A 12822-nucleotide genomic window follows, 5' to 3' on the forward strand; every position below is an offset into this window, starting at 1 on the left:
TAATACTTGTAATAATATCACACCAAAAGTATGATTTCCATAAAGACAGGCTTCTTGTTAAGATGTTGGCTCCTTGCCTAGCATCCAGATTGCTAATTTGGTGAATAGTTCTAATAAATGCATCTTATGAAGCATCTGCACTCCTGTCCCAAAGTTGCCACCGACGTTCAGCAGCACTCTTTATTGTCCATCATGGCTGGGACAGGTTCTTGTGAGAACCGATGATTAAAGCCACCTCTGAGTCCTCCAGTCATGCTTAATGTTAGTCACTCATATAATATTAGAAGAAAACTATTGTCTCCATGTGTTTTAGATGCTGGGGAATCTCAGAAATATAAACTGAGCCTACAGGAGGCAGAGTTGACATCAGGAACTGGAAGCACACTGTACTTAAATATATTCCTGGGAAATCTAAACTTGAGCTTCAGGGAAGTGTGCTGGCATTTGGAAAAATCAGATGCAGTGAACCTAATTATGCATGCCAGTTACTTCCAATCTGTCATTCGTCACAACTCATATCTAAATCTGAGATTATTTTATTATCAACAAAGGGAAAGAGCTTGCCTGCCCCTGATCCTTCCCGGTGCTTTCATTTTTTATTTATTTATTTATTTATTTATTTATTTATTTATTTATTTATTTATTTATTTATTTATTGAAATGAAAATATAATGACATCATCTCCCCTTCCCCTTCCTCCCTCCTGTCCTTCCAATGCATCCCCCTAGCCCCCTCTTCATGAGCACCAAACCGGGGCTGTTGAAAGACGGTTTATAATTAATTCCCAAGATGGCTGGTTGGTGTCAGTGTGGGGTGAATGTGTAGGGTCCTCTGGTTGATGGGCATCCTCTGCTGACCATAAATACATGGCACCACCCCCACCCCCACCCCCGCCTTGTTGCCCCAAGTCCATCTAATGACTCTATTGCCCTGACATTTCTTCTTTTGATTTGGATGTAAATCAGTGCCTCATTTATTGGCAGCCAATGCAACCAGTGTAAGCTTATTCCCTGGTATGGCAGGCCTCTTTCTTTAAGAAACTACCTCAGGGTCCCCTGTTCTGTAGCGTTGCTCCACAGGGACACTTTTTCCAGGCTTTGCAAGGGAGTGCCTGCAAATAAGGATTCACAAGTGCCGGAAAGCCAAACCACTTATAATGGATCCGGATCCGTAAGCCAGTTAGGGACAAGCATTTGTACATATCCAGAGGGAGGCAGAATAAAGGTAAACGCTTCAGTTGTTAGCCAAAAGAAAGGGAAATAAGACACAACCATCTTACCCTTAAATATCTGCTTCTCGCAGGAGTAGGGGCTGCTTTCGGCCCATGTTACTTACCCATTGTCCAGGGCAAAACCTGCTGATGCCAGCAATTTCTGGTTCCGTTTTCAGGAGTGAATATCAGGAGTGAACCGGAGCATATTCGTTTGCTCACCATTTAGAACAGTTTCTGTAGTGCTAAATGGAAATGGTGCACGGACTTTGAAGGTTGTCTCTCTGCCTCAGATCTGTCAGGTAAAGAGGCAGGTTACACATTCATCAGGCATGTTAAAAAAATATATATTTTTTTTCCAGTGGTCCTGTTTGTTGTGGATTTGTTTGAGCAACCCCAACATCCATCCAGTGACACTGGCTGTGGGAGCAGAGCGAGGCAGCTGGACAGGGTGATAAGCTGATTGGCCTGGCGTGTTGCTACCATTTGATATTCTTCATTTGGGGTTTTTGGAGATTTCTGTCACTATACCCTTCCATTCACACATTCTTGGATACAATACCATTTGGATGTTGGCTGAGTTTTAATGTTCCTATGTTCATTTATTTCCAGCTGGGTCCCGAGCCTCGTATAGCAGCCAGCATGGGCACCTGGCCCCTGAGCTGCGGGCCCTGCAGTCCCCAGAGCACCACATAGACCCCATCTATGAGGACCGTGTCTATCAGAAGCCCCCTATGAGGAGCCTCAGCCAGAGCCAGGGGGACCCTCTGCCGCCAGCACACACGGGCTCCTTCCGCACGAGCACAGGTGTGTATTGGGAACACATTCAGGCCTGAACGTGGGCATGGGGGGCATGGACCTCCTTGGAAACTAAACCATTGTTCCTCAATGAAAGGTGTGCATGTGCTTGTGTGTGTGTGTGTGTGTGTGTGTGTGTGTGTGTGTGTGTGTGTGTGTGCATTTCCAGTCAAGCCTTACAGCCTGTTTCTATCATCAGTATCTTTGGTGATGTCTGAGATTGTTGACTCCAACGTAGCTACCTAGTTATGCTGTAAGTGGTGAAAGTACAAAGAGAATCGTAGAGTTACTTTATCAAATAGAAAAACACAGAAACATGACTGATGTCTTCCGTCCCTTCAGTAGTTTATTTAATGACTATAAGTACTCCACAAAAGCAATCAGTACCTCTGTCATAAAATGTAGATGCATTATTATGGTAAGTCATTTTTAATGATGTAGGTAGTCTACCTTTTAGCAAGCTTCAGGATCAAAATATTTGTTAAAAATGTGACACATTTTGAAAGATGGACTTAAGAATGTGTTTTATACACACTAATAGGCTAGAACATTCTGAATGGTTATTTAAATGTCCAAACGTGATAATTATTGAGACCTCCTTCAATCAATGGTGTAGCTCTCCAGGATATATCTTTTTTTCAAGTTGTACCTAATCACAGGACACACAGAGACCATCAAGTGTTTCCTATGACCTGTAGCCTTTCATAAAATAGTCTGAAGTTATGATTATGTTTCTAATGACACTGACCTTAATAATGAATACAGAAAAATTAGACATATGTTGAGAGGGGCATTCATGGTTAAACCTCACCCAGCCAGGTAAGCGGCAGAAACGGCTCTGTTGATTTCCTGCTGGTAAAGCTTACCCCTTCACTGCAGTACATGCTGCTAACCGCACCCGAGGCGAGGGAGGGCCATCCTACTGTTCACAAGCTTATCGCACATCTCTATGACCTCAGCAAACTGTAGCTTGAGCTAATCACCAAGTACAATGCAGTGATTTTGTTAAACTGCATGAGATGCTAAATAACATGTTTTGAAGGCAGGGGAAGCGACTCTTGTAGTTGATTATGGAAATCTACATTCCGCTCTTCCACTGCATCGCAAGAGGACAGGCTCAATGCTCTCCTGTGACATTGTAAATGGCATTCAATATTAATAACATATATTTAGATTTAGATAAGAAAGCATACTGATTTACGCTTGTCAGGTCTCTTACCCTCAGCCTGTTACATCTGCTGCTCTCTGGAGTCGGGCCACTTGAGAATTTATTTATTTATTGCAAATTATCAATTAAGATAATTTTATTTCCACATATGCCACTTGTGGAAAAACACTTAATTTGAATAAAAATGTAAAGCAAAAGAAGTTTATTAAGCCCCTTGTTTCTATATATGCCTTTAGAATTGTATTTTGTTAGTGAACACTTGGAAAATTAGTTACAAAAAAAATTAGCTACAATAAAAACTGCCATGTACCTAGTTCACATTCTAAGCAGTAGAAGGTCTTCATGCTTAAGAGGAAGCCATTTTGATTACTTTTCTATTTTTTTATTTAATCTTTTTTTTACAGTCCAGTCATTATCCCCCTCCTGTTCTGCCCTTCAACATCCCATTCCTCCTCCCCTGTCTCCAAGAGGATGTCCCCACCAGCCCCGCCCCATCCCCGCCCCCAATACACAGAGGAAAAAGCAACTTAGAAGAGAAAAGGATTCATTTTAGCTTCTGTTTGCAGAACCGGCCCAGCCCATCACAGCGGGCAAGGCATGGCCGTAGGCAGACCTGGTCTAGGAGCAGGAAGCTGGTTGGTTGCGTTTCCACACACCGGAAGTAAAGTGCAGGAACAGGAAGTGTGGCGAAGCTCTAAACTTTCAAAGCCTGCCCACAGTGACACATTGTCTCCAGCAAGGTTCTACATCTTAGAGGTCTCATGACCGTCCAAATGCCACCATCAAAAGGGAACCAAGTGCTCAGACTCTTGAACCAAACAGCAGTATTTGTCGTTCGGGTTATACACTGTGATAGCCTCTAAACCTACGCTATGCAGACAAGAGCCCACAGGCCAAATCCAACTTGCCACTTGTCTTAGTCACACTCAGAAGCTAAGATTGATAATTAAGACTATTTAAGAGACGGGGGGGGGGGATAATCAAGAGATGAGTAAGGTTTTCTGAAATGTGGCAATGACATGAATGTTGAAGTTTAATGTCCATGAGTGAAGCTGTAGACTGCACCCTCGTGCTTATGCTGAAGTGTCCCTTCCAGGTGCTTTGACACTGCAGAGGTGGCACCCTGAGGCTGTGGTAGAGGCCATAGAGTTCACAGAACCTGACTTTTCCTTGAGAGTTTGCAGGCCTGCTCCCAGATACTAATGGAAAGCTATCCTGAGCGAAGCAATGCTATGCTTTCGCTCTTCCTCTGAGGGCAAACAAGAGTCTCCTCAAGAATGCTTCCAAGAGTCTGTGGTAATGACAGCCACGACAGAGACCCGCCAACAGGTGGGAGTCAGAGAGGTCTAACCCCCTGTGCCAGCAGGCGCTGGGGCACTTGACACAGTCTTTGAGCAGGTGTGATGACTCACACAATGCTATGAACATTTTTTTTTTTTTTTTTTTTTTTTTTTTTTTTTTTAGCAAGCACAGAAAGAAGAGAGAGAAAGTGAAGCCACAGCTGCATGACACAAGCTCTCATGCCTGCCCCTGCCCGGGAGGCTCTGGTCCTGCATCTGGCCTGCTTCATGTTCTCACTCTTTCCTAGTCCCAGGGTCCACTGCTCTAGAGCCCGAATGTCTGAAACGATGTCCTTGATATACATTTATATTTTACTAATATACCAGAAGCATATAATAATAATAATAATAATAATAATAATAATAATAATAAAAACTATATCTAGTACAGCATATACCCCAAACTGGAAGTTATTGAAAGTATGGGTTAAAAATGGTTACCTAATAGCCATAACAAAATATTCTAAGATTGCTTCTTTGTATCTGAGGTTGTTTTCTTCATGTCTCCTGTTTTGTACATCCAAGATGAGAATAATGAACCTTGGGAGAAAAGGTCACGATCTCATGAGGCCTGTAGGTTAGAGATACTTCTGTCCCCCATTGTTGGCTCCGAATGATGGCGGAGGCATCATGAGCATGCAGGCTTACCTTGCCACCTTTCAGTGACAGGGAACCTGCTGTAGCTCATTCAGTGTCTGTGTCCCTGAGACATTTCAGACAACGCTTTAGTGAGACAGGAATCTGACCAGTCTCTTTCACTACACCCACACTTGGAAGTGAGGATGAGGGAAAGGTGTCTCCATAATTAGGGAGTGAGAAGGAGTGTTAAGTACCAAGGGTGGCATCTTAAGGACAAGAGTGAGCACATAGATACTTTCAGGGACATTCTTTACCACATTTAATATATTTACTAATCCTGTGGCTTCATTTTAAGGCACATCCCCTACATCTTAATGCAGACATGAAGATGTTGCATCTGAAGTCACGTAGGTTGCTTGGAGCCAGTCTTTGAAAGGTCACACCCAAGCTGCCTTGTCCTAGATCCTGATCCTGTTTGACCTCATGTTTCTGAATACCATTTGAAAGCAAAACAGATTTATTTTCACCCACGGAGCTCAATGGCTTTGAACATTCCGATATTAAAGTTGTGTCTGCTAAGATCCACTGTTTGCTTGATACACTGGCTTATCCAGCGCGGCTGACGGGCTGATGCGTGAGCACATTTCATTTCACACAGCTGCCTAAAACGCAGAAGAAGAAATTGTCTAACCGAGGATGGGAGTGTCAGAAAGGTCAGTGTCATGGATGGGTTTTCAACCTGCTTGCTCTCCTAAGCATCAGACTAAGTCCATGGTAACCATCTCCTTGCCCTTCCCTCTTACATGCTGACCTCATTTGAGGGCCACGGTGGTGCCTGCCTACGGCTAATGGGAATAATAAGCCACTCTTGAACAGAGAGGTTTGTAGGGAGATAACGGCACAATCAAGTAACAACAGATTGCCAGTAGACATTGAAGGGAATGCACATTAAGGCTTTAGAGATATCTCCATCACAAGGATGTCTTGAACATTGATGGTAAAGCTTGTTAGGGCTCTATAGGTATCTCCATCACAGGGGTGTCTCAGACACTGGGGTTAAGGCTCTACAGACATCTCAGTCAAAGGGATATCTCAGATGTTGAGGTTAAGGCTCTACAGATGTCGCAATTACAGGGATGTCTCAGGAGTTTCTTGTCCTCATTCTTCGCTACCATTTTTCTGTTCTTTCCAACCCCCTTCCTCTCTTTCCTTCCTTCCCCGCTTCCAAATGGAAGTCATCCATGTCAGTTACTTTTATATGGAGACTGTCTCAGACATCAGCTTAGACAGTGCCACCTTTCTACTTTCATGTATTCAGATTGTCTCCGGACTCCTGAGCCAGGCATGGGCTGTCCAACTCGCATGTGACTGACCGCATAAAGAGGTCCATGCTGAAGCATCAGAAAGCCCAAGTCCCTCTCTGCATCTCGCCTCCACTGTGAGCTTGTGGATGGTGAAACCCATGAACAGTTCACTTTTCACACAGCCGTTGTTTGGATTCTACAGAGCCAAGCACAGTGCATTAAAGCCATGCCAGAGGGCATGCTCTGAGGAGTCCTCCAACAACCCCTATACAGACTCAGCTCCAGCACTGTCTTTCCCAGGAACACCAGGCCACTGCAGGGCAGAGCCTGCTCCTTCTTCTTTGAAATCTAGTAGAAGGTTGCAGGTTTTAAGGATGACCTTGGATGCATCACTGGTCCCAGATGTGATATAACTAGAGATACATGAAGAAAGCCCATTATCCATCCCCTTACCTAAAGACAGCAGAGATAAGCAGACATTGTCATGGTACTCCAGAAGTACAGAAGCCACTGTTTTCAGAGTCAGCAGTGTCTCTAAGCCACCTAGACTGCCAGAGAATAGTATCCCATCCCCATCCATGAGAGCCTTTCCTTTCATTGAGGACCTACAAATGTGGGTGGTGAGATGCCAAGTAAAGAGGGCTGCATTCTGGTTAAGTGATAAAGTCAGCCTCATCCAGGAAGGTTCATAGTAATATCTTGAGCATAGCCCTATTCATACTTGCATCATATCAGAAGACAGAGTAGTGCTGGAAAGATTAGAGCCAAGGATGGTGTGTCAACTGAACAGTGGCTGTGACGTCATGTATGATGTTCACATGAAGGTTTAACAATGCCAGAACTCGGAACACAAGAACAATTAAGATGTCTGCAGAAGATGTGCCTCTGTGGACCCATAATTACAGAGTGGCAGCTTCTGCCCTCCATTTAAGACATTGTCTATCAATTAAAATTGAAAAATTTTAATTCAAATTAAAAAGCTCTAGAATTAATTTTTATGGCCATTCCAATTCTTTGCTGTGTTTCACATTTGTAGAGAAATGAATTGCTCAATATCAGAGTATGGCATACATTTGAAGAGGACATGTTTGTTTGATAACAATACAAAGTGATCAAAACACGTGTGGCCCCAAATCTACCAGATTCCAGGCTCCTATCTTGCCTCAGGTTCTCAGTCACCTAAGAGACTTTGTTTGAGTGGTTAAGGTTTCACATCATCTCTTTTTGAACTTCTTGTTCAGCAAGTACATCTCCTTGTGTGCATAAAGAATATAACATGCCTTTGAGTCACAAGAACATACTTGATGTAAAGTCAATCAGTGCTTAGGATCATGGAGAATGTGTTCTGCATCCATCTAGTTTTCAGAGGCAGACCGAGCTGAGACTCCTGTGAAGTCATTGAATAAAGGACCAACTCTAACTTTTCTAGCTCTGGGCAGCAAGGAAATCTATTCACAATCCTGCTCAACCCCTTTGTGTCACCCTAGGTAGTAGACATGACCCTCACACCCACGATGTATATGTTAACGTTTCCATACCCAACTGTGCCCTGTTCACTGTCATGGAAAATACTACCCAAAATCTTCAGGCCCATTCAATTTTCACTTGAAAGCAAATTTTAGCACATTTTTTTTTGAAGTGAACATTTAATGATGAGTATTTAAATGTCCATTTAGAGTATTTCATTTAGGTCATACAGGTTTATCCAGATATACTGTGTATCACTGCATCTTAATCTTATTTGGATTCTCTGCAAAGCATATTGTCTTTAAAAGCATGCAGGCTATATTTTCTGGGCACACACTAATATCTAGTGTCCAGCAGACCAAATGGGATGAGTCAGGCAGAGAAGGGTCAGTCAGCTAGGGGTTTAGTTTCCGTTCCACTCACTCTGTTTCCACCGTCTCCTCTGTGGCATGAAGAGCTGGCATGAAGGAATGGCGCGATTCACACAGGTTGTTGTTCGCTGTAAATGAGGTAGTCACATGATATGCAGGAAAGCAAAGCCTGCGTGATGGTAATATTGTTTACTGTGCTTTCCTCATTTCTAGGGAGGGAAGCATTACCTACAGAACTGAAATATGGTTAGGGTATAAAACACATGGCTATGTTATAATCCATTGTAGCGCACATGGTGTAAATGAGAGGAAATAAATATGTGTAGCATTAAATATGCATGTAAAATTATATAAAAGATCGTGTATATAAAGGCTAAGTGTAGATTCATTCACTTTCTAGTTTGTCCATTCACTTGTTCACATTTTAATGTTGAGAACAAATACTACAAGGCTACTGAAATCTACTGTACATAAATCCCAGGACTGATAAGCAAGGGTAGACATTTCTGAATATTGGAAAAGGTCCTAGTAATTGCTTTTCTGTTAATCTGTATATTAAATACATAGTTTACAAAACAAACAGGGAAGAATTCTTAGAGCTGGGCTTAGAGAGAAGGTTCAGTGGTTAGAGCACTTGTAGCTCTTGCAGAGGACCTAGGTTCAGCTTCCAAACCCACATGGCAGCTCACAGCCATCTGCAACTGCAGTTCCAGGGCATCCACCACCTCTTCTGACCTCTGGGCACCAGACATACATGGGGTGCACAGCCATACGTGAAGACAAATCCTTCAAACACATGAAATAAAGCAACGGTGTCCGATGCACTGTTTTTAATTGTCTGTGCGATATAAAAAGAACGAAACTGATCAGCTGTTTAAGAGACCTTTGTCCCCCTTTCTCTTTCAAACTTACGTTATGTTCACCCATGCTTCTGGCACCCCTACATCTGTTCACACATTTCAGGGGACCCTGATACTCTGCTTCTCGTAGAAGCAGCGAAAACAGCCTGAACACTGGTCACGGGAACCCCACTGTGAGTGGGCCCACGCTTGGAAACACTTCTCCCAAAAGCGATGACATTGCAAGTGACAATACCGTGTTGTATTTATCCTTGAATAGTTACCCATTGATTATCGCTGCGTTCAACCAGTGTTAAGTGCAGAAACCTGGAAGGCACAGTCCAAGTCCATAACAGCGTTGCCAAGGGTATTCAGATTAAAAGGCAAAGATTCTTTCTTTAACCCCTCAAGTGTCAGAGTTGAGGGCTTCTGGCCACACCATCACTGGGTGATCCTCATGATCTGATGAGAAGCACAATTCCTTAATTGCCTCCTTATTTGTCTCTTCTGTATTGAATTATCTAGATAACACATGTAAATACACGTTGTGTTTTCATGGTTTTTATCTATATATAAATACATGCCAGAACATGAGGCTGGAGAAATGGCTCAGTGGTTAAGAACGCCTGGCTACTCTTTCAGGGTATCTCAGTTCACTAGCCAGCATCTATAGGGTGACTTGCAACAATCTAACAATCTGTGGTTATCTATAGGGTGACTTGCAACAATCTAACAATCTGTGGCTCCAGTTTCAGGAGTCATGGGGCACTCTTTCTGCCTCTGCCAACACTAGAGACCTACATGGTACACAGCCATACATAGGTTAAAAACACTCATACATGTAAAGTAAAATGAAGATTATATATATATAATCAAGGGTTAAAGCAAACAAATATAAAAGAGAAATTTGTTTTTCTTATTCTTTGCTGAACTCCACTTTCTATTCCTTGTGACAGTATTTTACCATGTACCCAGATTCCTGGATTTTATTTTCTTCTTCTTTCTTCTTCTTTTTTTTTTTTTTTTTCTTTTCAGTAACCATCATTCACGAAGCAATATTTGGATTTACTAACAAGGACACATTGTTCCTCTCTCAAGTATGGCACACAAAGCATCTCTATTTTGCCTTGACAAACCAAGGTTTTATTTGTGTAGCTTTGCAGAAAACAGACACACAATTTCAGCCAATGGCACAGGTGTCTGTCAAAGTGTCAAGCCCGCTGCGGAAGGTGCAGCTCGTTAAATCCCAGAGAGGCCGGCCATGCAGTTCATGCGTCCTGAGGGCTCATGGGGGGGGGGGAGGGCAGAAGGTGCAGCTTGTTAAATCCCAGAGAGGCCGGCCATGCAGTTCATCGAGTCCTGAGGGCTCATGGGGGGGGGGGGGGGGAGGAGCTGTTTGCAGAGGAGGTGAGAGGAAAGGAACAGGTTTGTAGAGCTGAAGTGCCAACTCCTCCAGATGTCTTGCAGGAGGGTGTTCTGTTGGATGGAGTCACCTGCAGGGGACTTTCAGAGGGGAGAAAGTGTTTAATGGCAGAAATTAACCAGAAGGTGAAATAAATGAAAGACCTCTCCTAGAGGAACAGTAGTTATTATCCACGTTTACAAACAGGTCTGCTTTGTATGAGATGTAAAGAGAGCTAAATATCTTGGCAAGCCAGAGGGTAGTATTGAACCTTGACTCTTACAGTCTATTCCCAGTACCAGCCATCCCACCCCATGAAATAGCAGTTGTGACACTGTTATTTTTGCGAGTCAAGGTTTTGCTCCGTAGCCCAGAATGACTTCAGACTCCCAGTGTAGACAAGGGTAAGGCTTAAACTCACAATCCTCCTGCTTCAGCTTCCTGGGTACAAGGACAGAGTTGTCTTATCACTATCCCCAACCAATTTTACTTTCTCCAATATGACTACAACTGTCCATTTACTCAGTGTTCTCCATGTACCCGATATCTAAAATATACTGTGGAGTCTGTGATTCCATGGGATATTATTTCAAACATTTGCCTTAAATATAAGGAATTTCAGCATTGCATTGCTGGGGGTTATAGCTTCTCACATATTTTGTTCTCCACAGTCATAGGATGTATTCTTTATATTTATCATGTATAATGTGATTATATATGATTATATATCATACATATGATTATATAATTATATATCAGCTCTTTTGGCACTGGTAGATGCTTTATATTTGTAGCTATATCATTCTAATTTAATAGTATAGATTTTAATTTAACAGTATAAATTTAAATTATGAATTTTTATCTTGAAATTATCTCTTCCTGGGAGCTACACGGAGATTTAAGTCTGCATTAAGGTCTGCCTGGATAGCGCAGTAGGTCAAGTACTTGTTGTCTAAGCAAGAGGACCTGAGATTGAGTCCCAGTGTCCCATGGGGAAAAGGCTAGTTGGCGCTGTGTAACTCCTATTCAAGCACTGGGCTGGCAGAGAAAGTAGGATCCCAGAAGCTCAGTAACCAACCAACCATGCTGGATCACTCAGCCCTGTGAGAGATCCCTGCCAAAAAAAAAGTCTAAGTGAGGATGCCTGATCCCCCCCCCTCATGTCTGTCTCTCTCTCTCTCCCTCTTTATCTCCATGTTCATGGGTGATACTTCAGGGGGACAACTTATCAATGTCAGAATTCCAAATTTCAAAGTCATTATGATTTTTAAAAAAATGAGGGCTTTGCAGCGTTTCTCATCCGTCTCAGATTTTACAGTTCACACCACCATAGCCTAACACAGTAACACCATTGGTGGGACCCAGAATCAAGACACTTTAAAATTAAGACAACTCTATTCATTCTTACCTGTGACTTCTTCACATCAGAAAAGTTAGATGCTTGGAATATTTTTATATAACTTTTCTACATATCCTTATAATTTCAATTTTATAAAAAATAACATAAACTAGTTTACACCGATCTATCATAATTTCTCAGTGTGATATTCGGGTATCTGATTCCTGTGATTAACCCATCCCTTCCCTCTACCTTTCGTCAACATTCCCTCTCATTCTAATCTCTTTGCCATTATTTAAAATTGACTCATTCTACTAAGTAACTCTCAAGCATTTGTCTCCGCCTGGTCTAGGAATTGGTTATGATCATACCATCCGGAGACTAGTGACAGGGGCTTAAGTTTGTTTTTCATTAGAGACAACGCTGGTAGACAGCTTCATCTCTCCAAACCTCAGTTTTCCCTCTGTAAGGTAAAGCTGCCATGCTTCCTCTTTAACAGGTTGTTGAGGAAGCGTGACTTGATACAGTGACACAGGAGCCTTCTGATGCCCAGCACAAGGGACCTTTCCCCTCGAGGCCCCTTGCACATCTCCTTTGTGTGGTGCTGTGGATTCCAGTCTTGATAGTGGACTGCTCATTAGGATGGCATTTTCTGGCTGTTATACAGCAGATGCTTTTCCTGCATTAAACCAGACAATAATCCCAGGAGGCCATTTACTCCCTTCTGTTAACTCCAGCCTCATCTTTGGAGAAACTATTACCTTGTCCAAGAGCTGGCGCTGAGCAGGAGTCCAGATCTGGCTTCTGACACCAATCACCCAGTGAGCTGTATGGTCCTTCCCTGTCAAAGGCCACAATGAAAACCAATCAGGGTCCTGGAGAGTTGTCTCAGCGGTTAAAAGCTCTTGTCCCTCTTGCCTAGGACCTGTCACTCACACAGTGGCTCACAACCACCTATATCTCCAGTCCCAAGGCCTCTCCTGACATATGCCGGGACCAGGAACC

The 12822-nt window shown here is 42.8% G+C and overlaps 1 protein-coding gene across 3 annotated transcripts in view; it reads left to right on the plus strand.

Moving 5' to 3' along the window:
* Positions 1-12822, plus strand: part of Ctnnd2 (catenin delta 2) — an 801097-nt gene that overhangs the window by 473990 nt on the left and 314285 nt on the right. For all 3 annotated transcript variants that reach the window (XM_021208296.2, XM_021208297.2, XM_029543879.1), the window contains one exon: positions 1823-2017. In XM_021208296.2, the coding sequence (XP_021063955.1) occupies positions 1823-2017 (195 nt within the window). The remainder of the gene's footprint in view (positions 1-1822; positions 2018-12822) is intronic.

Source organism: Mus pahari, chromosome 11, assembly GCF_900095145.1.
Source record: "Mus pahari chromosome 11, PAHARI_EIJ_v1.1, whole genome shotgun sequence".
Taxonomy (NCBI): Eukaryota; Metazoa; Chordata; class Mammalia; order Rodentia; family Muridae; genus Mus; species Mus pahari.